Source organism: Sapajus apella, unplaced genomic scaffold, assembly GCF_009761245.1.
Source record: "Sapajus apella isolate SASKATOON/1434 unplaced genomic scaffold, GSC_monkey_1.0 scaffold32, whole genome shotgun sequence".
Taxonomy (NCBI): domain Eukaryota; kingdom Metazoa; phylum Chordata; class Mammalia; order Primates; family Cebidae; genus Sapajus; species Sapajus apella.
The window spans coordinates 5,911,496-5,936,810 of record NW_022436972.1 but is presented as its reverse complement, the minus strand read 5'-3'; the positions used below and the strand labels follow the sequence as shown (position 1 = coordinate 5,936,810).

Genomic DNA, 25,315 nt, shown 5'->3' with positions numbered 1-25,315 from the left:
CTAACTTCTATGGAGATTAAAATCTATAATAAAAACTCTACTACTAAGATTATGGAAAATGAAAGCTTTAGATATGAAATGTTATCTACTATCTTTATAAAAGATAAAAATTTTAAGGAGAAACTTGTCTCTCTAAATAGCATGCTCATTTTAGGTTTATTAAAAGTAGACATCTTCCAAAATACTGTTCTTATTAACTTAGACCAATAACAGATTGGAATTTAAAACTAATTCATTTTTATTCTCTTGATCTGGTAGCTCAAGATAGCTATTTAAAGTACAACATTTAATTAAAAAGGAAAATTGACAGTCTATATGAATATTTTCAAAAATAAATAAGCTGGTTTCTCTCAATTTTTCTGATATATAAGCTCTTTCTTGGGAATAGCTTTGCAACTTGGAGAACATTTATTAACCCTCTCATCATAGCTATGAACTTATTTCAGCACACAAATCATACTGAACGGCTACAAGGAATGACTAATTTACACAACAAAGGCAATGGTTTTAAAACTATAATCTACAGAACCTTTGGTGTCACATTTTCTTTTCTTCCTTTCTGAAGTTTTGTATAAAGTGAATTTAAAAATTTTAGGCAACTTCCTAGATTTGATTGTTTGTAAAGATGGCTGAAGGGCTATAGTTCACCCTTGTTATAAACATTTCTAGACATTCCTTTAATTCCTGTAATGTATCTTCTTTGTCATTTCAAATCCTGTTGTAATACCTCACTGTGAATTTCCAGGCAATTACAAAGAAAGGTACTATAACAACAAATCATTTCCTGATAAAATGAAAAAAACCAATGGAACTGCAACCTTACAGGGAGTAGTTTACCTGCTGGGGATATAGAGAACATTTTATATTCTCATAGAATTTACTTTGCAAACAGTCAGGTCTCAATCATGCATATCACAAAAAGTAACCCTAAATATAGTTGCCACTCATCACTGGCTGCTTATAAAAGTTCGTACCTGCTTCCACACACGGTTGCTATGGCTTTGAAGCAGCCAGACGCAAGTTGGTAGGAACCTGTGTAGCATCGGTCAATTGCCCAATTAAAAAGATTTATTTGGTCAGGATTAAGTTCCAGTAGCAAGACAACAACTTCGCAGCCAAGTTGATGAACCTGAATACATGGAGCAAATAAATATTATTCATAGTTGACAAAAGAACATTCTAGAGAAAGACACAGATACAGCTTAGCCAATATAAATTGAGTAAAATGAAAGAGAAGACTGAGCTTTCCTTCTGGTTAATTTTTATGTCATGTATTCTTCAAGAGAGTATAATGTTGCAACTTGAAACTGAAACGTATACATTAAATTTGATCATGTAAGGCTGTTACATAGGGTCCACTTATTCTCAATTTTTAACTCTGAAAAGGGGCGGCTGGGCGCGGTGGCTCAAGCCTTTAATCCCAGCACTTTGGGAGGCCAAGGTGGGTGGATTTCCAGAGATCAGGAGTTTGAGACCAGCCTGGCCAACATGGTGAAACCATGTCTCTACTAAAAATACAAAAGATTAGCTGGGTGTGGTGGCAGGCGCCTGTAGTCTCAGCTACTCAGGAGGCCGAGGCAGGAGAGTCACTTGAACCTGGGGAACTGAGGATGCAGTGAGCTGAGATTGCACCACTGCACTCCAGCCTGGGCAATGGAGTGAGTGAGACTCTTTCTCAAAAAAAAAAAAAAAAAAGTAATATTCTGGTTCCTCTTCCTCAAGTTGTTCATTCTTCTTGCCAATTGAAACCAGGTGAAAAGGCAAGATTCTGGCTTCTTTGTCTTTTTTACTCACAGGGTTTGGGCCTAGGTGGGATTGATATTCTAACTGGATGGTCAAACATCTTCAAACTAGTTCCACCAACTGGTTTTAAGTAATTAGCAGCAGATAAAAGCTGATGATATTATTGTAAATGACTTAAAATAACATTTCATTAAAAAGTTAGACTTGAGAGAAGAATCAAGTTTTTACTGTACTTTAGAAACTTACATTGAGGTACAAAACACACAAAAGTAGTATATAATTCATACGTATATGATCAGTTATCTTAACACCCTCCTACGATCACTACCAGGTCAAAAACCAGAATATTTCCAGCACTAAACTGAACCCTTCCATGGGCGCTCTCTTAATCACCAGCCTCTCTTCCCTCCCCAGAAGAAATCACTATCCTGACTTCTAGCACTACGGGTTAGTATGGACAATTTTTGAAGTCAATATAAATGGAATTATATGGCACATAACTTTGTCTCCTGTGGCTTTAATTTGCATTTCCCTGATGCTATAGACTGAGTCTTTATATCCCCCTAACTCCCAGTTCATATTTATTTATTTTATTTATTTATTTATTTATTTTTTTTGAGACGGAGTTTCACTCATGTTACCCAGGCTGGAGTGCAATGGCGTGATCTCGGCTCACCGCAACCTCCGCCTCCTGGGTTCAGGCAATTCTCCTGCCTCAGCCTCCTGAGTAGCTGGGATTATAGGCACGCACCACCATGCCCAGCTAATGTTTTGTATTTTTAGTAGAGACGGGGTTTCACCATGTTGACTAGGATGGTCTCAATCTCTTGACCTCGTGATCCACCCGCCTCGGCCTCCCAAAGTGCTGGGATTACAGGCTTGAGCCACCGCGCCCGGCCTCCCAGTTCATATTTAAATCTTAACCCCCTTGACGGTAGTATTCACAGGTGGGACCTTTAGGAGGTGATTAGGTCATGAGGTGGGGAGCTCCTGTGAATAAAATTAGTGCCCTTTAAGACCCCAGAGAGCTCCCTCATGCCTTATGTCAAGTGAGTACACAGCAAAAAGACTGCTGCCTATGAACCAGAAAGGAAACCCTCATCAGACATAAATTTGCCAGCACCTTAATCTTGGACTTCTTGGCCTCCAAAACTGTGAGAAATAAACATCTGTTGTTGATAAGCCACTGTGATAAACATCCATGACATTTTGTCATAGCTGCCTGAAAGGACTAAGACACATGATTATTAATGAGGTTGAAAACCTTTTCTTATGTTTACTGGTGAGTAAGATAACCTCTTTTGTGAACTGCTTAAGTTTCTTGCCCATTTTTCTATTGAGTCTGTATTTATCTTATTTATTTGTAGTGGTCATTTATATATTCTAGATAAGAACCCTCTGCTAATTGTGTGTTATAGATATCTCTCACTTTATGGCTAGCCTGTTCAACCTAGCCATAAAGGGGGAGATATCTATAACACACAGTGGTGTCTTTTGGTGAACAGAAGTTATTAGTTCCTCCTTAGGGTTAGTCATGTTTGCATTCTGCTCAAGAAATCTTACTATAACCCCAGGGATGAAGATATTCTTCTGGATTATTTTCTAAAGACTATTATTTTAGCTGTTACATTTGTATCTACAATCCACCTGCAATGAATTTTTGTAAAGAGTAAGGAAAGGGTCAAATTTCTTTTTCTTTCTTTTGTTTAATAAGGCTATCCAATGGACCCCAAATTACTTATTAGAAAAAAACCTTTTTCTCACAGCTCTGCAGTGCCATCTTTGAAATAAACCAAGTGTCCATATACATAATGCATGGTAATTTTCTGGCCTCCCAATTCTACTCCATTGGTACATATACCTATTCTTGGTTAATAATTCGGTATTTTAATGACCATAAGTTTATAATAAGTATTGGCTTCTGTTAAAGTAAATCCTCTCACTTTGTCTATATTGTTCAAAATTCTTAGCTATTTCTGGTCCTTTGCATTTATGTACATATATGTATTTTAAAAAACTTGTCAGTTGTCACAAATATCCTGCTTGGATTTTGACTGAAATTGCATTGTCTCCATAAATCATTCTGGAGGATAACTGACATCTTTACAATAGTGAATTTTCCAATTCAGCAGCATGGTATATTCTTCCATTTATTAGATGCTTAATTTTTCTTATTAATGCCTTATATATTTCTATGCATGAGGCCTTGCACATTTTTGGTGGGTTTATTTCTAAGTATTTAATGTTAATTTCTAATTTTAAAATGCTATTATAAATGGCATAATTGAAAATTTATTTTTCCAGCTCCTCATCGTCGCTGTACTAAAATATAATTGATTTTTCATTTTGACCTTTCATACGGCAACCATGCTAAATTCACTGATTAATTCCAATACTTTATCTAAATACTCACTGGAATTTCCTATACACACAATTGTGTCACCTGTGAACAATGAGTTTTATTCTTTATAATCTCTTCTTTCCTACTTCATTGGCTAGGATCTCCAGTATGTTGTTGATAGAGGTCGTGAAAGTACGCTTCCTTGGTCATTTTAATCTAAGAAAGAATACTTTCAAATTAACTATTAAATATGGTGTTTATTATAGGGTGTTTTTTTTTTTTCCAAGGTGCTTTTTGTCAAACTAAGGATGTTCTTTTCTATTTGTAGCTTTGCTAGGAGTTTTTCCTCATGAATAAATGCAGAACTTAATCAAATGCTTTTCTTGCATCTAAGATCATGTATTTCCTTTTTAAGTTTCTGTGAATATAGTTAATATATAAATGAACTGACAGACATTTGAATATTAACCAACCTTGCAGTTCTTGAATAAATCCATTTTGACCATGGTGAGTCATCTTTTTTCTATACTACTAAATTCAATTTTTAAATATTTTATTTAAAGTTTGTATCTGTGTATTAGAGAAAATCTCATGAATGAAACTGCCTTTTAATTTTCTTTCTTGCTACAACCTTTTCTTGTTTTATTATCAAGGTTATTCTGGTTTCAAAAAACGTACTGGGATGTATTTCCTCTTCAGCTGTTTTCTCTTTAAGAATTTGCATTGAGTCCATGCAATTTGTTCTTTAAATGTTCAGTCGAATTCATTAGCAAAACCATCTGGTTTTAAAGTTTTCTTTCTGTAACACTTTAAAGAAAGTCACTTTCGGCCAGGAATGGTGGCTCACACCTATAACCCCAGCACTTTGGGAGGCCGAGGCAGGTGGATCACAAGGTCAGGCATTTGAGACCAGCCTGGCCAACATAGTGAAACCCTGTCTCTACTAAAAATACAAAAAATTAGCCAGGCGTGGTAGTAGGCACCTGTAATCCCAGCTGCTTGGGAGGCTGAGGCAGGAGAATTGCTTGAATCCGGGAGGTGGAGGTTGCAGTGAGCCCAGATCGCGCCACTGCACTCCAGCCAGGGCGACAGTATGAGACTGTCACCAAAAAAAAAAAAAAAAAAAAAAAAAAAAAAAAATTCATTTCTTTCTTGATTGAACTTGCTATGGATTTATGAAATTTTTTAGTATTGTAACAAATTCAACTTTTCATTTAATCATTACCATTAATCTGTTTCTCTTTAATTATTTTCTGCTCTTATTTCTATTATTTCCTTCATGGTACTGTTTTTGAGTTTGATATTTTATTCTTTTTCTAACTTCTTGTGATGGATCCTTAGGTCACTGATTATCAGCCGTACCTCTTTTTAAAATGAGGGTCCTCAAAAGTTCATGGAAAATGTACATTATGACAAAATTATGTACGGATTAAAAAATTTGTTTGCACCAAAATAAACTTTTACTAACTTGTTAAAACATTTCTGAACAATTTAGCTGAAGAATTTAGCTTGAGGCACTAGGAAGGAGAAGACATCAGTTTGAAAAGAGCCCCTTTTATCAGAGTAACATGAATTCTGCTGAAACTGAAGCAAGTACAAACATCAAATTTATAGTGAAGCTTGGGTGGAAGAATGGTGAAATCATTGCTGCTCTACAAAAAATTTGTAGGGGCAATTCTCCCAAATAAATTAGCAGTTTACAAACAGATAACCTGTTTTAAGATGATGTTGAAGGTGACACCCACAGTGGTAGACCATCCATACAAATTTGTGAGGAAAAAATTCATTTTGTTTGTGCCCTAATCAAAGAGGACTGACAATTAACAGCAGACACAATAACCAACACCAAAGACATCTCAATTGGTTCAGCTTACACAACTCTGACAGAAAAATTAAACTTTAGCAAATGTTCCACGGAATGGGAGCCAAAACTGATCAGTAGAGACAAGCAGAGCTTCCAATGAAAACTTTCAACAAATGGAATTAAGATTATATAGATCTTCAAAGAATTGTAATAGGAGATGGAACATGGCTTTACCAGTACTATCCTGAAAACAAAGCACAATAAAAACAATGGCTACCAAGAGATGGAAGTGGTCCAGTCAAAGCAAAAGTGAACTAGTCAAGAGCAAAGGTCATGGCAACAGGTTTTTGGGGTGCTTGAGGAACTTTGCTTGTGGGCTTTCCGGAAGGCTATAGAACAATAACATCTGCTTATTATGAGAGTGTTTTGAGGAAGTTAGCCAAAGCTTTAGCAGAAAAATACCTGGGAGAGCTTCAACAGAAAGTCGTTTTTCACGATGACAATGCTCCTGGTCATTCCTCTCATTTAACGAGGGCAATTTTGCAAGAGTTTTGACGGGAAATCATTAGGCATCCACCTTACGATCTTGATTTGGCTCCTTCTGACTTACTTTTTGTTTCCCAATCTTAAAAATGTCCTTAAAAGCCACCCAATTTTCCTCAGTTAATCATGTAAAGAAGGTGGCACTGACATGATTAAGTTCCCAGGACCCTCAGGTCTTTAGGCATGGATTAAGCGAAGACTTAGAAAAATGTCTTGACCTTAATAGACATGATGTTAAGAAATAAAGTTTATATTTTCAAAATTTTTATCTTTTAATTGTATTCTTCCACAAATCGTTTTGAAGTCTCCTTGTATATGCGTTTAAGGCTATGCATTTCATTCTAAGAAAGGCTTTACCTACAGCCGACAAGTTTAGTATATAACATTTTTATTATTCTTCAGTTAAAAATATTTTCCAGTTTCCATAGTCATTTCTTCTGTAACTCACTGGTTATCTGGAAGTATTTTTAAAAATTATCTTTTTGTTACTGAATTGAATACTAATTAATGCTACTCTGATTAGAGAATAGAGTCTGAATCATTTCATTAATGTGACCTCTGTTGAGACCTGCTTTATGACCCAGCTTACAGTCAATTTTGACAAATGCTACTGTCTTTTTTATCTTGATGTGTCATAGTATGAAGTGAACAACACATAAATCTATACTTGTGTGGCTGATGTGTGAAAAGATGGTATTGTGAACGATGCTTATACATCTCAGTAACTCAACTGAGGGAGGCAGAACACAGAAGACATTTAAAAACAATGTATTTTTGCTTATACTTACTCGTAAATCTTGACAAGCCAGAATGTTGTCAAGCCACTTATATAGGTAGCCATCTGGGGAAAGGCCCACATTGTCAAAGACAGGGCCACAGCACAGTACTGCTGACATTGCCTGGTGATCAAAATACAACAAAACATGGAAATGAAACTTGGAATGATCTAATGGTATCCAACTGACTTTATAAAACATAACTGTCAGATTTAAAAATGACCACGGCCCTCTAAAGACATTTATTTCCCCAAGATTTTAAAGCATTCTTTAGCAGATTTAATAAAAAATATATGAATCTGAATTTGGCTCTTTTTATAAGAATTAAAAACCCATAAATTTATCTTTGTGGACATTTAATTTTATAATTGTAACAACTCTTTATGGTCAGAGTATTAAAAACCAAAAAAACCATTTTGCAATATTAAAAATAAGCTTTCTTCAATGTTTCAAGTGAATTCTGCTTATAAGAAAAATATCTTTTCGAATTTTGCTTTTATGACAAATATTGGACAAATGTATTGAACTGAGACAGTATGGAATATATGAAAAATAATTATAATCCTTAATCAAAGGTAAATAAAATGAAAAATATAAACTTTGTTCCTCTAAAAAGATGGGGAGAGGGAGAAATCAAGAAAAAGTTTGATAATAGGAGAGCTTGAATACTTTGTAATTGGCAGGTCCAACTATCAGAGCCATAGTTTAAATTAGCTCCACTGAAGCAAAGTCAACCTGAGAGTCAGCAACTTATGTTCTATATGATAGAGCTGATGAACAGTTTTCTGAAGGATATTAGGCTATAAAGGAGTCATGCTTTTGAAGATTTTGAATACTCCTAGTAGGGTGGAAATTTATTTTTGGCAATCTAGGATAGAAGGAGAAAAGGGAATGTGGCTCTGGGTAGATTTTGAACTTGAGGTGATGTCTATTTTTTTTCTTTTTTAGGTTGAAAGTTAATTGACAAGGCAGCTACAGAACAGGTAAATGAGCAAAAATATGTGGTTCTCATATAGGAGAAATATGAGAAGAAAGTGGGAGCTTAGAAAAGCTACGTAGGTATGTGTCCATGTGATTTTTTGTATGTGTGCTTCTATCCTATCCTATCCTATCCTATCCTATCCTGCTCTACTGTATTCTATTCTATTATTATTTTAAGCTTATTTTTTAGGCATGGTTATTGGTTTAAGGAAAGAGACCATCCATCTGACAAACGTCATTTGTGAGTACAATGTGACCTACTTTTAATGCGCAATACTGATATCTTGTAATCTGATGATTTCTGTCGCTGTAACGATCCAGAGGAGTGAACATAATGCTGAAGGGTCCTGCCCACTGGCTGAATAAGATGAAAAGATGGTGCCTCAGGCTTTGCTGGGGGAAGAGAAATCTTCGGTGGTGAACTAGGGAGAAAAACACACTTAGAGGTTACAAGACTGGATATGCTCTAGATTGCTATTATATATATTTCTTACATTTTGAGGAAAGAAACCACTTCATTTTTTAACTACAGTTTTCTTTAGGCAATGAAACATGCACTTAAAAAGTCAAGCCACATTTTCTTTCTAAGTGTGCACACTTCCTATTCTCATGTTGCAGCCAGCAGCACCTTGACTCAAGAGTGGGAAAGAAAGATAAAAAATAGGACCTGCAGAGATTTTTTTCTAATCAATACCTGGAAAAACTGCAACACTTCTGACTCAGCTGCTGCTTACATATCAAACATTTTTTGTCTGCTGCGCATCTTTAAGAAAATTCTGAAATAGCGTAGATTGGCTATTTCAAACTCATGTAGGTACTTCACTTTAACTGAAGAAGTCAATGGAAATCTTAATTTAGGGTCACTGAAGATGAGGAGGATTGGTAAGAAGGTTACTAACACCAAAATAGTGAAAAGCAAACATTAGTTGAGAAGGGGCTTTCTGTAATAATACCAAAATTTTTAATTAGAATAATTTTTTAAAATTATACTTTAAGTTCTGGGGTACATGTGCAGGTCATGCAGGATTTTTACATAGATATACACATGCCATGGTGGTTTGCTGTATCCATCTCCTCGTCACCTACATTAGGTATTTCTCCTAATGTTATCCCTCCCCAATCCCCCCACCATCTGCTAACCCTCCCCAGCCCCTCCCACCCCCCAACAGGCCCCAGTGTGTGATGTTCCCCTCCCTGTGTCCACATGTTCTCCTTGTTCAACACCCACTTATGAGTGAGAACATGTGGTGTTTCATTTTCTGTTCTTGTGTCAGTTTGCTGAGAATGATGGTTTCCAGCTTCATCCATGTCCCTGCAAAGGACATGAACTCATCCTTTTTTATGGCTGCATAGTATTCTATGGTGTATATGTTACACAACTGGACCCCTTCCTTACACCTTATACAAAAATTAACTCTAGATGGATTAAAGATTTAAACATAAGACCTAATACCATAAAAACCCTAGAAGAAAACCTAGGCAATACCACTAAGGACATAGGCATTGGCAAGGACTTCATGACTAAAACACCAAAAGCAATGGCAACAAAAGCCAAAATAGACAAATGGGATCTACTTAAACTTAAGAGCTGCTGCACAACAAAAGGAACAATCATTAGAATGAAGCAGCAACCAACAAAATGGGAAAAAATTTTTTTGCAATCTACTCATCTGACATAGGGCTAATATCCAGAATCTACAAAGAACTAAAACAAATTTACAAGAAAAAAATAACCCCATCCAAAAGTGGACAAACGATATGAACAGACACTTTTCAAAAGTGGACATTTATACAGCCAACAAACATATGAAAAAATGCTCATCATCACTGGTCATTAGAGAAATGCAAATCAAAACCATATTGAGATACCATCTCACACCATTCAGAATGACGATCACTAAAAAATCTGGAGATGGCCAGATATGGTGGCTCATGCCTGTAATCCCAGAACTTTGGGAGGCCAATGTGGGCAGATCATAAGGTCAAGAGATGGAGACCATCCTGACCAACATGGTGAAACCCCATCTCTATTAAAAAATAAAAAAATTAGCCAGGCATGGTGGCATGCACCTGTAGTCTCAGCTTCTTGAGAGGCTGAGGTGGAAGAACCACTTGAATGGCGAGGCGGAGGTTGCAGTGAGCTGAGACTGCCCCACGGCACTTCAGCCTGGTGTCACAGCAATACTCCATTTAAAAAAAAAAATCTGGAGACAGATGCTGGAAAGGATGTGGAGAAATAGGAACACTTATAGAATGTTGGTGGGGGTGTAAATTAGTTCAACTATTGTGGAAGACAGTGTGGTGATTCCTCAAGGATCTAGAAATAGAAATCCCATTTGACCCAGCAATCCCATTACTGAGTATATTTCCAAAGGATTACAAATTGTTCCATTTTAAAGACACATGCACACGCATGTTCATTGCCACACTGTTTACAATAGCAAAGACTTGGAATCAACCCAAATGCCCATCAATGATAGACTGGATATAAAATAACTTTTATGGCAAACTAACCAGTTATTTTCTATGTTATGTGTGTGTGTGTGTGTGTGTGTGTGTGTGTATATATATATATATATATTTTTTTTTTTTATATGGAGTCTCGCCCTGTCACCCAGGCTGGAGTGCAATGATGTGATCTTGGCTCACTGCAACCTCCACCTCCTGGGTTCAAATGACTCTCCTGTCTCAGCCTTGCCAGTAGCTGGGATTACAGGTGCCTGCCACCAGGCCCTGCTAATTTTTGTATTTTCAGTAGAGAATGGGTTTCACCATGTTGGCCAGGATGGTCTCGAACTCCTGACCTTATTATCCCCTTGCCTCAGCCTCCCAAAGTGCTGGGAATATAGGCATGAGCCACCGCACCCTGCCTCTATGTTTTATTAGAATGAAAATGTTTCATACCCATTTGCCCTGTGAAAGGTAATTTTCTCCATAATATAATACTTAATCAAATGTAAAATATGTTAAGCCTTATAGAATTACATTTAATGTGTTGGTAGGGTAGAATCAGAGAGAAGTATTGCTGAAAGTACCTGTTCAGAGATTGTGTGAAAAAAATTGCGACATTTCACATTGTCTTTCACAGAGACAATGTGAAAAAAAAAATAAAGGCTCTGTGAATGTTCTCTCTGAATTACTTCCTTCCTATGGAAATCACATCAGTTCATTTTCAGATAAAAACCAAAACAAAGAATAGAAATGACATACACAAAGCCAAATTTAATACTTATCATTCCTTTTCCAACTCTGTGCTGAGTAATGACAATCTGTTCTCATGCATATGTCCAAGTATCTCAAAATAAATAAAGGATCCCATTCTAATCCTGCTTAAAGGCCAGCAGGATTAAAGAGGAAAACAAGGTAATAAAGAACAGAAAGAGGCTTCCAAGCATGAATGGCAATTTCTTGTAATGGATCACTGTACCTGGAACACACTGAATCAAGTTGGCGACCATTGCACTAAAATGTGCCCGGATATCTTTAAGAATTTCAACTTCTTTGTCATTTTCAGCTTCTAGGAGCATGCGGGTCAAGTCCACATACTCTAAGAACAAAGCTCCCAGGGCTAAAGTATCCCGCTCTAAGGCTCCATTTGTGCTGGAATAAAGGAAAATTAAACTTTAGATGATCAGTCTTTGTGTCCAAGTAATACAGGCTTCATGAAAACTAAGATTCACTGTTACAACTCACACACTAAACTTGTTCCTAACCAACACACAGTGTAAAGAAAATACGAAAAAAGAAAAGGCGAGCTTTTTGGATTTTTCTAAGTTAAGGGTATTATATTTAAAAACAAAGAAAAGAAGAAATGAGAGAGACAGAAAGACAAGAAGACCAGTTTGGTGAGAAGAAAGCAACTCGACAGAATTCTGACCCTACCTGTCACTTATTACGGCAGCATCAGCCAGAAGTTCGAAAATTCGAAGTAGCTGTAGCCTTAACAAGTCTCGCCGTTCTCGGCGTTTCTTGTTCTGTGTAGAAAGAGGTAGTACTACTTACAGACACAGGCAAAATAATATTAACTTTGCTTTAGCAAATGGTATTTGGGCGCAGTGGCTCATGCCTGTAATCCCAGCACTTTGGGAGGCCCAGGCAGGAGGATCATAAGGTGAGGAGACAGATCATCCTGGCTAACACGGTAAAACCCCATCTCTACTAAAAATACAAAAAATTAGCTGGGCATGGTGGCATGCAACTGTAGTCCCAGCTACTCAGGAGACTGAAGCAGGAGAACTGCATGAACCCTGGAGGCAGAGGTTGCAGTGAGTCGAGATTGTGCCACTGTACTCCAGCCTGGGCCACAGAGCGAGACTCTGTCTCAAAAATAAAGAAATAAAGAAAATGGTATTAACGAAAGACATAATCTAGTCATTTTCAATTTTCTAAGCAGAGAAGTCAGCATACATTCTTCTTTCTTCCTAACCCTCAGAGGAAATGCCTGCTATCTATAGGCTGTAAGAGAAACACACCCTAAGTGTGTCAGTAAATATTAGGTGGAAATGTTCAGAACCAACAAGCCTCATTTCCCAGATGCTCCCAGTGTCTGCTGAAAGGCAGAAGCATCTGAAACCGGCGAAAGACGCAGGGGACATGAAATAATCCCGATTCTGGTAATGGAAGTAACACTGTTTGTTCTTATTCACACTGCTGAATTTGTTATTTTTGCATTTTATTTACTAATTTATTTTTGAAACAGGGTCTCACCATGTCACCCAGGCTGGAGTGCAGTGGTGTGAGCTCAGCTTACTATAACCTCAAACTCCCAGGCTCAAGGATCCTTCTGCTTCAGCTCCTTGAGAATCTGGGACTACAGGCATGCACTACCATATGTGGCTAGTTTTAAAAAAATTTTTTGTGGACATAAGTCTTGCTATGTGCCAAGCCTGGTCTCAGACTCTTAGCCTCAAGTAATCCTTCCACCTTGGCTTCCCAAAGTGCTGGATTACAGGCATGAGCTGCTGCACCTAACCTAATTTCTGCTATTTCTTGTATCATTGCTACTACATGGGAAGCTTTCTTTTCTAGCCTTATTATTATTTTTATCCTGGTACATTATAAGTTCATCCTTTTCAGAATTCCCTTCAGGGAAGGGGATGCTGGGGAAAACGCCTCATATGCCAGATAAGACAAATTACATTCTTGGCCATCCAACTCCTAGTGAAAAAAAAACAAGCAAACACACAAAAAAACAAAATTCAATCACAAACCTCATGCAAAAGAATGTAATCATTTGACATCTATGACTATTTTAAGTTGTTTTGCATTTATATATTTAGGATGTAAAATCTATGGACTACATTATACTAAATGCTTAATGAAACCTGAAAAATAATACAAACAAAAAATGTTAAAATATTAAGATTCATTGTTAAAAGCTTGCTGGGTGCTTGTTTTTTTTTAGGGGAAACCAACAGGTTTGATTTAAATTCAGATGATTGGCCAAATAAATCAAGCTTTAATTATTTAAATTCAAAATCTTACCTCTGGTCTTCTTTCCAGAGCTTCTTTCATTAATGGATGAAGTTCTTCTACCAATTCTCTATGGAGAAAAAAGGTCACATTTGAAATTCATTGTTTTGACACCAAACTTGTCACTAAATATTGCATATCAATTACATCCCAAATCACTTGCAAAAATTTTTGCACTTTGCTTCTAACATCGCAATCTCCCTGACCTCTCCATTTCCCAATCATGGTAAACTAGAAACAGATATTGGCCTATACTTTGTATTACTGGTCTTACAAAATTGCATATAATTTTGGCTCAATATCTATTTGTTGACTTGATTTTGATTTAATGTTCTGGAGATCTCTATGGCAAAAACAAAAAACAAAAAACAAACAAACAAAAAACCCTATGTGAACAATTAAACAAACAACATTTTCCAAGTGTTTACTAAATTCAAATACTCTACTACAAGCTTTGGAGCTGAAGATAAATAACACTGAGCCCCAGCACACAAGAAATTTTCAGTCTAATTAGAGGAAAAGAGACGGGTGCAATTACCATGGCACCGCACAGCTCAGGAGGCTGACTTGTAGTTGACTTTAAAAACAAAGCCTTTTTGGGTATCAGAGCTAAATTCCTTTTTTAAAAAATTTATTTATTTATTTATTTATTTTTGAGATGGAGTCTTGCTCTGTCACCCAGGCTGGATTGCAGTAGTGCAGTCTCAGCTCACTGCAATCTCCACTTCCCAGGTTGAAGCAATTCTCCCGCCTCAGCCTCCCAAGTAGCTGGGATTTCAGGCACCTGTCACCATGCCAGGCTAATTTTTTGTATTTTTAGTAAGAGATGGGGTTTCACCATGCTGGCCAGGCTGGTCTCCATTTTCTGACCTCGTGATCCGCCCGCCTCAGCCTCCCAAAGGGTTGGGATTACAGGTGTGAGCTACTGTGCCCGGCCTAAATTCCTTTGTTTACACTATATAATAAATAAAAAATTCCATATGGCAAGTACTAAAATTGTGAGGTTCTCATCAAAACCTTTTCTTTTATGTAGTAAAAATATGTCTTGATCACATTACTATATATCTTTGTCCTGATTATCTCCAGTTCTCAACTTTATACTTTCTAATCTAATTAGTTCTCTTCTTCAAGAAGTAACTTCTGAATTGCTAGGTCAAAACACAGAAAAAGATAAGATTTTGCCTATTGTCAGACTAGTATGTAGGCATTTTGTCTATAGTATGCCCAAGCTTGAAAACCTTGTACTTTCTGGTAGGATATTTTGTGCTTAATCCAAAGACAGGAAGGTAAACTCTATGTTCTGCACTGGGAGACAGAAAGCATGGGTTCTATTCCTGATTTTTCCAATGCAGATATTAGAATTTCTTCATTAAAGAAATGGGAATAACATCAATAGTTTCCTTCACTTAACAGCTATCATTCAACAAATATTTATTATGTAAATATTTGCATTTAATATGTTTTCTCAATAAATGTATGAGATGGATTCTATAATTATACTAACATTTTAAAAATTAGATAAACTTCTTGATTTTCATTTATTATGCCAATTTTATAGCTGAGAAAACAGGCTCAGAGACATTAAGTTTTCTAGACTCATGAAGCTAGTTGGTTGCATAATCTTACCTGCCTCTAGGAATATTTACAGGTTAATATACATCAAACAATCTTAAGATTCTTTGGGAAAGAATGTTAGGTAAATCCAGGGATTGTTACTGTTATCTTCTTGTATTTCTTTTGCTTTTCTGTTTATTTTTTGAGACAGAGTCTCACACTGTCACCCAGGCTGGAGTATAGTGACACCATCTTGGCTCACTGTAATGTCTGCCTCCGGGGTTCAAGCGATTCTCTTTCTTCAGCCTCCCGAGTAGCTGGGACTATAGGTGCGCACCACCACGCCTGGCTAATTTTTGTATTTTTAGTAAAGATGGGGTTTCACCATGCTGCCCAGGCTGGTTGCAAACTCCTGATCTCGTGATCTGCCAGCCTCTGCCTCCCAAAGTGCTGGGATTATAGGTGTGAGCCAATGCACCTGGCCATCTCCTTGTATTTCTTTTTTTTTTTTTTCTTTCTGAGACAGAGTTTCGCTCTTGTTACCCAGGCTGGAGTGCAGTGGTGCGATCTCGGCTCACCGCAACCTCCACCTCCTGGGTTCAAGCAATTCTCCTGCCTCTGCCTCCCAAGTAGCTGGGACTACAGGCGCATGCCACCATGCCCAGCTAACTTTTCTATTTTTAGTAGAGACGGGGTTTCACCATGTTGACCAGGATGGTCTTGATCTCTTGACCTCGTGATCCACCCGCCTTGGCCTCCCAAAGTGCTGGGATTATAGACGTGAGCCACCGTGACCGGCCTCCTTGTATTTCTATGTGATATTTTGTCTTAACTAATTAACCAATAACTGGTAAATCTCTGGTTAACTGGCACCCATACAGTCAGAACCCACAATTACTTCTTTTAAGAATAAAATCTGGGATGGGCGCAGTGGCTTAGGCCTGTAATCCCAGCACTTTGGGAGGCCAAGTCGGCTGGATCACAAGGTCAAGAGATTGAGACCATTGTGGCCGACTAGGTGAAATCCCATTTCTACTAAAAATACAAAAATTCACTGGGCATTGTGGCGCACACCTGTAGTCCCAGCTATTTGGGAAGCTGAGGCAGGAGAATCACTTGAACTTCGGGGGCAGAGGTTGCAATGAGCCCAGACTGCACCACTGTACTCCAACCTGGTGACAGAGCAAGACTCCATCTCAAAGAGAGAGAGAAAAAAAGAATAAAATCTGACTTTAAACATGAATAACTTAGATCTTTTTCAGTAGCCTCTAAAATATCTTATTAATCTCTATTTTTCAAGTATAGTTTCTCACAGATGCTTGGAAGTTTCTCATTTCTATCTACATGGGAAATTTTGTTTGAGACTGTTTTTGTCCTTACAGGCTTTTGTTGCCTAGCTGAAGTCATCAGAGGCAACCCAAACTAAAATTTTACAATGTCTCTTTCAAAGGCTTTGACAGTGCTTCAGATGGAATGATTATTTCATTGCAAATGTGAATAAGTAAGGAATCCAGAAAGCAGCCATATGGTTATATTAAAGCAAAGAAAGTGCCCTATAGAAAGATCAACCAGTCTGGGCACACTGGCTCATGCCTGTAATCCTAGCACTTTGGGAGGGCGAGGTGGGCAGATCACTTGAGGTCAGAAATTCGAGAACAGCCTGGCCAACATGGTGAAACCCCGTCTCTACTAAAAATGTGAACATTAGCCAGACGTGGTGGCACAGGCCTGTAGTCCCCCCTACTTGGGAGGCTAAGACAGGAGAATTGCTTGAACCTGGGAGGCAGAGGTTGCAGTGAGCCAAGATCGCACCACTGCACTCCAGCCTGGGCGACAGAGCAAGACTCTGCTGAAAAGAAGAGAAAAGAAAAGAAAAGAAAAGAAAAGAAAAGAAAAGAAAAGAAAAGAAAGGAAAAGAGAAAAGAAAGAAAGAAAAGAAAAGAAAGAAAAGAAAAGAAAGAAACATCAACCAACAACCAATGCAACTAAACACACTGGAAGGGGCATTCAATGCTTAACCTTTGAGAGTCTGTTGGGTAAATGGCTGATGAGCAGACTGTTATTATTTTGACGTGATAGTCTCTGAACAGTCTGGCTAACTGAGTTTGCTACTGAACTACCTGTATTTATAGTTGTCTAAAACAAAGCTTGCCAGTAAAATAAAATCTGAGAGGTAAAATCAAAGTTGCAATGATTGAAAGTGACAGGTGAGGCAGTTGCAAGGAATGCTTGTTACATGCACATCAACCAAGACAATGTAGTGGGAGCCACACACAGCCTATCAACTCTCCAGGCACACCCCAACATGCAGACTCAAATTTGAGTTAATAAAGGAACTACGATAGCAGCAGCATGTATGAATTTGGAACAACTCATTAAGACTACTGTACCTGAAAACAAGGGAATTTGTTCTTCCAAATCCTAAAACTAAGGACTCTGTGATCTCAATGCTCTCTAGTCTCATCAAAGGCACCAACTGCTTTAACAGAACTCCCACCGATGGGGTGCCTATGGCCTGAAACAAGTTGAATAAAAGTGAAAAAGAGGTAACATGGTAACTGATGGTTCGTTTAATCAAAGGATGATTCCATTATAACAGTTTCAAAGTACTGAACCACATCCCAAGGCACTGCCATCATTTCAGGAAACACACACACACACACACACACACACACACACACACACACACACAAATTTAATATAGCAAAATGAACGCAATTGTCACCTGCAACACAAATTCTAAAGAAATTTTTTTTTTATAATGGTCTTCTTTTTAAAACCATTTAAACCTACAAAGCTGTCATTAATAAGATAATTTATTTAATCAAGGCATGATTTGAAGGTGAATACTCGGTGAAGAGTAAGGCAAATGTGATGTTGTAGGACACAAACCAAACCTCAGGGCACAAATAAGCACAATTCATTCTATAGTCTTAAGCAAGTTTCTCAACTTTTCTTTATCTTTGGTTCCCTACTTGTCAGAGAGGAGTAATAAATTATTCATATAAACACTCAATGGAATTTAGAAATGTGTAGGATGAAAATCTGATCCCATAATACTCCAGATGGCAGGCACAGTGCAATTTGCACTGTGAACTCTAGACAAACAAGCTAAAAAAAAACCTTACAGAATAATTCTTCTGAAGCATGTCATGTCACCTTGTTATCGTAGCTCACTGTACCATCAGGTGTGGTCGCCATTATTTCTGGAGTGGAGGCTCTCAAGTGTCCTGGGCTCATAATACTGGGTTTTGCAACTCCAAAACAAAGAATTAGGTAATTTCTCCACAAAGTAACATAGTTGTCTCCGCTGCCGGCAGTGCTGGTTTTCTTGGCATTAATTGGGCTACTAGAAATATGGAGTCAAAAACAAGAGTGAAGCTAAGTTCTGGATTTTAAATATCACTTATTAAATAAAGATCATAGGAAGTACTCAAATAGAGTTGAACAACTGTTGATTAAGGCTGTTATACAGAGTATCTGCATTTGATGACAAGTCGAACAAAGAACTTGAAAGTATCTTTTACCATTAAAAGTCTGAAATTATGATTAGAAAATCATACTGATTATTGATTAGACAATCATATTGATTATTAAGGCAAAAAACCCACTAGCTTTAGACAAAAATTTTTAAATGTTTTTACTTAATGTTAAGAATTCGCAAGTTGGAAGTTCAGAAATTGGGATGATAACATCCCAATCTCTTGTACAAAATGAAACTGTAAGAGGGCAAATGGAAAAACAAAAAAGAGGAAAACACAAGGCTCCCTTACTTTGGGTCCACCAGAGGCATCACCGACTGGAGCCGAGTGAAGGCATAAGGCCAGGCATAGCTGAGGGCTGTGGGGCAGTGCTTGGGCAAGTTCTCCTGCCGGAGGAAGCTGAAGAGGCAGAGCACCCAGGGGTCTTTGACAGACTGTGCGAATATCCAGACATGGGAAGGGCTCTTCACATCGTAATGGCTATTGACCAGGACTGCGTTCCATTCCACCAACCACTGCAGATCCACGTTGTGGGTCAGTGGTAATGTTGCCTATAGGTGTAAGACGTAGGTTGTGAGTTAAAACGGAACTGAAGTTATCCATCCTCATCAGGGCTCAGCCTGAATACTCCTTCTTGCACAGTGCTTTTCCTGAGTGCACTGGGCTGGCTGTAAATCTGAAACACCAATCCTGCACCTACCACACATGACTGTGGCATGTGGTCATCAGTCTTCCTATGCTGGATGATAAGCAGCATAAGTACAAAATTTAAGAACACGTGTCATATTCTGACAGGTTTACTGTCACAGAGCTGTGCATCAGTACACAGAAGCTGTTCACAAATTACTTGTTGGATGAATATATGACAGTAAATTTAAACTGAACCATGGATTCACCATTTAAAAATTCTGAGAAGTTATTCATCTCTGAGACTCACAAATGTGTTTTTATCATTGTAATTAGTACATTTTTGAAGCTATGATCTTCTCTATCTTTCCTTACACTGAAATATCTTCCCTTTGATTTAGAGAGATGGCTAAGCATAATCCCTTTTATGAAGGGCATTCTACTGACAGTTTTTGAGATAAGATACCTACATATTCTTATATATTTATTCACTTATTGAGACAGAGTCTTGCTCTGTTGCACAGACTGGAGTGCAGTGGTGTAATCCTGGCTCACTGCAACCTCTGCCTCCCAGGTTGAAGTGATTCTCATGCCTCAGCCTCCCCAGTAGCTGGGACTAGAGGCATATAACCACAATGCCTGGCTAATTTTTGTATTATTATTTAGAAAGAAACAGGGTTTCACCATGTTGGCTAGGCTGGTCTTGAACTCCTGACCTCACATGATCTGCCCACTTTGGCCTCCCAAAGTGCTAGGATTATGTGTGAACCGCCACACCTGGCCAAGATACTTGTATATTCTTGCCCTATGATAGCAAGCAAAAATAATACATTTTGAAATCTCTTTTAAGATAAATATCTACATTAATAAGTTCTTATATTCCATTTCATTCTCTTTTAAATCTAGATACCAAAGTTTAGGGGTCATTAATTTTCAAATAATCTAGCTGTTGTGCCTAGAAAGGACATGCTTTTATGTTTGTTAGGCATGTAAAATGATCCATTTTGTCTGTTGTTTATGAGTTCCCCTGGGTAAGAGTGTTATAACAGTGGCCTCAATGGTCAACAGTCTGTAAGGAGCAGAGCTGGAGTTGCAGAGCCTGAGGGATAAGATGGCAACACAAGCTCTGGCCAAAGCCTGTGACCTGGGACAGGTACTGAACATCCCTGAGTCTCTGTTTATTGAATTTATGACCTGGGAATTATAATCCTGATCTCACCTAATCTTTCAGTGAATTACATGAGATAACAGCTGTAAAAACACCTGGCACAAAGCAGGCACTGCTTCTCCCATTGCTCTCTCCCCATTTCTGTACATCTTCCTAAGTGCAGTATTATTGAGCTAGTTACCCAGCTAAGATTCTGATGTTGGTAAACACATAACAGAAGCACATGAACAAAATATAAAGTGTTATCTGTAGGCAAGTAGGATATATACATAAAACAAGGCTGAATATTCCATTCCATGCCAAAACAATTTGAAATTCTAAAAGAAGTAGGACTATTTCACTACTAGTGTTAAGGTCTGCAGTACTTGGCTTATAGCTTTAACAATATTATGACCATAAGCAAGAACAGGGCTACTATAAACAGGAATCTGTGTTCAATCAAGTTAGAAAAGGCCACAAAAAGCTCCCAATGTCTTCAGGTTTTGTATACATTTATAATTATCTGACAAATATCTGCGCATCAGGCGTCAGCAACATCAGTAACGTGGATTCTGCAAGGAATCTGAGACCTGCCGGCCTCCCTTCAGCTATTTAGCCCAAATTAATCCAGGTCCTGTTATTATACTTTCCTTTTTTAAAAGTCAGATAACCAAAATCAGTTTAAATTTCCCTTCTACACTTGTTCAGGAAATTAAAATTTGCAGAGATGTTTTTAAAAAGGAAGAATGTATTTGTGTAGCAGATAAAGCTCTCCTAGGTTCAGAGTTCAAACCTGGGAAGGAGAGTTCTAGAGCCCAGACTTGACCTTGATCTCTAGAACTCTCCTTCTGTGCGACTGTGGACTTACCCCTTAACATTTTTGAGTTTCAGTAACTGTGAGAATCAAATAAAATAATAAATGCAAAGGCACCGTGTGAACTACAAAGTACCACAAAAACAGAAGTTACATATTAAGTATAATACTAAGTGTTAAGTATAATATTAAGTGATAAGTACAATAAGGCAAATTAATTTTCCTCAAGAATCCTAAGCAATTCCTCTTAAAGCTGTAGTTTTAAAATATTATCTATATTCCTAAGCCTCAGATTTTGTGTGAAATTTATCTGAATGTCTCTTAAGCTAACATTTGAAAAACTAGTCTTATCTTCATAAGTACTTTTGGGTCAGTTTATTAATGTGACATAAACACCCAAATTATTCCACATGATCTTTCATTGACTTTCTATTTTAGATAGGTCCACAGCTTTTAAGAACCATTAGTTGGAATCAAATGTGTACTTACTGAATCCGAAACTGCTACATGAATGAAACTTTCTAGAATGGAAGAACTTAGCTGATCCATGACATCAATCATCGGCCTGTCGTCATCCTGTACAAAGGGGAGGTGATTACTCTCCATGGGAAAATGAATCCTCCTCACCCACCCCACTGACTTTGTCTGATACATGAAGCAGAATGGCTTGTGAGATAGCGATAAGGATTTTCACACAGAAGAGTGAGTGTCTAGATGGTTGAAGGCAGTGGGTAAAACTCCTGTAGTTCTGAGGTTCGTCTTCCAAGTTTTAGTGGAAGATAATTAGAGCTCCAATTTCACATTGTACTGAAAAGACATATACCTGAAGTTCAGACTCATACATGTACATGTATGATCTACCAGTATCATACATAATTCACTACAGTGTTCATGTTGTTAATTTCAAGAAGCAGAAACCCTGCAAGAACATGCTTTGTCAGACCACTAACTAAAATGCTCCTTAGTTTAAGTCATTTGTCTGTTAAAATAAGTGGCCAATTGTTTACTGTGATTGAATTTTAGTCTCAAAGAAACTAGACCGACCACACACTCTTTGTAGTATCTACATAATATATAGCTATTTGATATAAGATGCAAATTGGAAAGGGCACGAGAGAAAATTCTACATGAGTAATACATAAATGAATGCATTCATTCATTTATATATCATAAATATATAAATTAATTCATCCATTCATTTATATATTATGAACATAATATATGTAATGAATACATAAATGAATATTCATTTATATATTATACATTCATTCACCATCCTTTATTATGGAGAAATTTGTAAATATAAAATTATTTACTCAAAAGCCTTACAGAAAAGACTTGGAATCTCTACATTCATGTGTGAATGACAAAAACATTATGGCTGGTTAAAGAAAGCGACATATGAGGAACACCCTTGACACAGTGTAGTTGATTAGCACTTGAGAAGTAGGGCATTAGAGGCATGTGTATGTATCTGTTGTTGAATTCTGGCTCTGTCACATTCTAGCTGTTGATTGTAGGGAGGGCATTTAACCTCTCTAAACCTCAGTCTCAGTGTCTGTACAATGGGATAATAAACAAACCAATCCTTAGGTTATTTGAGGGTTAAATGAGATACTGTGTGTAAAGTACTGAGCACAGTGCCTGACACATACATGGTAATTATTATTATCATTACTTTCATGATTACAAACTTGATGAAGGTTTGCTAAAATACAGCATGTCTTAGAGATTCATTTACCAGGTGCCAGAGATGTGGTCTTGAAATATATCAGAAAGCTATCCAAAGAAATGTGAACAGGAAAGACTGTGATGAAGTTGAAAATATTTTATAAAGACAGTGACTATGTCAAATATTATAAAACCAAATTAGTTATTTTTAAAAGAAGAAAATGGAAAGTGGTAATTTTCTAAAGAAGTATATAGCATGAAAAGCTGGTCCTTCTTTCATCAAATTGTGCCTTTGGTTTGGCCATCCACACTAGCTTGCCAGATAGCAATAAACGTTTTCTCTGACCAAGGTGTACAGCATTTGGCCAAATGTGGGGTGTCAGCAGGCAGTGATCAATAATTGGCTTCCTTCTCCCATTTCAAGAGGACATGTTTCTTGTGATGTCATTTTCTACCATTATTAATATTAAATATCTTTCAATTTGCCAGACTCTTTGGTAACTTTATCATTTTAAATGAGATGTTGTTATTTTTTGAAGTTTATTCTCTAATATAAAGTAATAATATCTTTTTAATTAGATGTGTGCTGAACACTATGAGGGAAATAATCCATAACCTAAATTAATCTTAAAATTCTTCACTTCTTAGCAAAGTAATGTCTCTGGAGAACTGGGATTGGTCTTTTCTATTGCTTTCAGAAAATATGACTTAAATCTAGTAGACCAAGAATGCTATTATAATAGTTTAAAACCTAACAATGAATGAAAAATGTGATACCACATGTAACATAAAAGTACATGAAATAGTAATGCATCATTTGTAGTTTTTAAAATAAATTTCAGAACAGTTTAAAGTAAGAAATGGAAAAATTCAGAAGAGTAATCCATACCTCAGGCTGTCCCAAGGCAACAAATAGCGCTCGAATTTCCTTGAGTATTAAAACGGACAGTTTGCGAGTGGCCACCTGGAAACTGCAGAGTAAAACCAGAGCAAAACCTTCTACAGCGTGGAGTACACTGCAGTGGGGACCGCGTTCCGACTGAATTCTGTGACTGGAGCCATTTGCAATGAGCTGTGATGCAATAAGAACAACATTCTGTATTCAGCAAAATAACAATGGAAGAAGAATACACTCATGTTTTGTGTATCTTCTGCACATTTGATCCTATAAATATTAAAATAAATGACAATGGTTTACAATCAAACATGTCTATGAATTTATTATTATTCATGAACTATCCTAGATCCCCTTCTGTCTTTCAGATCAATTGTTGCTATGGAATACTATCAAGCATTTGTTACTTTTGATGGCAAATAACCCTTCAAAGGCTAAAAACAAAACTCCTTTCATCGACGACAGCGCTTGGTATCACACTGTATATGTAATCAAAGTGGCCAAAGTTGTTATTTAAATTCTCCATAGACTTTTGGATACTATTAAATCAAATTTTCAAACATTTACTTTCTATCCATCCTGGCTTACTTGTTTGCATGTTAGATTCTAATCTAGTTTTTGCACAGGTCTGTGATGGATTCTGAAAGTTCCCAATCCCCAACCAAGTGAATCTAAAGTAAAAGCAAGCCAGTCAACACGGAGGTTTCCACCTTCATTTTTGTTTTCCTCTTATAAGCATATATAATCCTTGGTTTTCTACCTATCATGTACTGGCACGTCTAGAACACAGGGAAGGTGGAAGGAGCTGAATGTCATCTCTGGGGTTATCCTGTCAGGGATCCCAGCTGTTCCCCAGATGCTACTATACTTCCCTGAGCCTCCACAGTCCTTAGACCCTCAGTTATACTCTTCTCCAGCCAGACCCCTTTCTCCATCTGCTCACTGCCAATGCCAAGTTCCCACTGCCTGGCTCTCCTCTGACAACACTCCTCCTCAATATACTCTGCAAGATGTTATCATTAACTTAAACATTTAGGCAGGAGACATGAAGGGTACAGAAACCACAAGACTGCACTGTCTTCTCTGTGGATATTGAACAAAGCAACCCATATGATGCTGGCCAAAACCAACTGGGGGTCACCTGACTTTTATATACCTACCTCTACAACCATATCCACATCTACATCCACAACCCTATCCACATCCGTATCACATCAACATTTACATCCACATCCACATCTACATCCACACCCACACCTACATCTATATCCATATCCATATCCACAACCACATCCACAACCCTAGCCACATCCACATCACATCCACATGTACAACCACATCCATATCTATATCCACACCTACATCTACATCCATATCCACATCCACAACCCTATCCACATCCATATCACATCCACATGTACAACCACATCCACATCTACATCCACACCCACACCTACATCCATAT

General features: G+C 37.5%; 1 protein-coding gene across 13 annotated transcripts in view; it reads right to left on the bottom strand.

The window, feature by feature from the left end:
• The window catches only part of FRY (FRY microtubule binding protein), a 469,586-nt gene that overhangs the window by 102,033 nt on the left and 342,238 nt on the right, over positions 1 to 25,315 (bottom strand). For all 13 annotated transcript variants that reach the window (XM_032294839.1, XM_032294841.1, XM_032294838.1 and 10 more), the window contains 11 exons: positions 23,845 to 24,027; positions 21,774 to 21,860; positions 18,988 to 19,247; positions 18,374 to 18,563; positions 17,605 to 17,729; positions 13,673 to 13,730; positions 12,071 to 12,162; positions 11,616 to 11,788; positions 8,450 to 8,610; positions 7,220 to 7,330; positions 975 to 1,129 (listed from right to left, as the gene is read on the bottom strand). In XM_032294839.1, the coding sequence (XP_032150730.1) occupies positions 975 to 1,129; positions 7,220 to 7,330; positions 8,450 to 8,610; positions 11,616 to 11,788; positions 12,071 to 12,162; positions 13,673 to 13,730; positions 17,605 to 17,729; positions 18,374 to 18,563; positions 18,988 to 19,247; positions 21,774 to 21,860; positions 23,845 to 24,027 (1,595 nt within the window). The remainder of the gene's footprint in view (positions 1 to 974; positions 1,130 to 7,219; positions 7,331 to 8,449; positions 8,611 to 11,615; positions 11,789 to 12,070; positions 12,163 to 13,672; positions 13,731 to 17,604; positions 17,730 to 18,373; positions 18,564 to 18,987; positions 19,248 to 21,773; positions 21,861 to 23,844; positions 24,028 to 25,315) is intronic.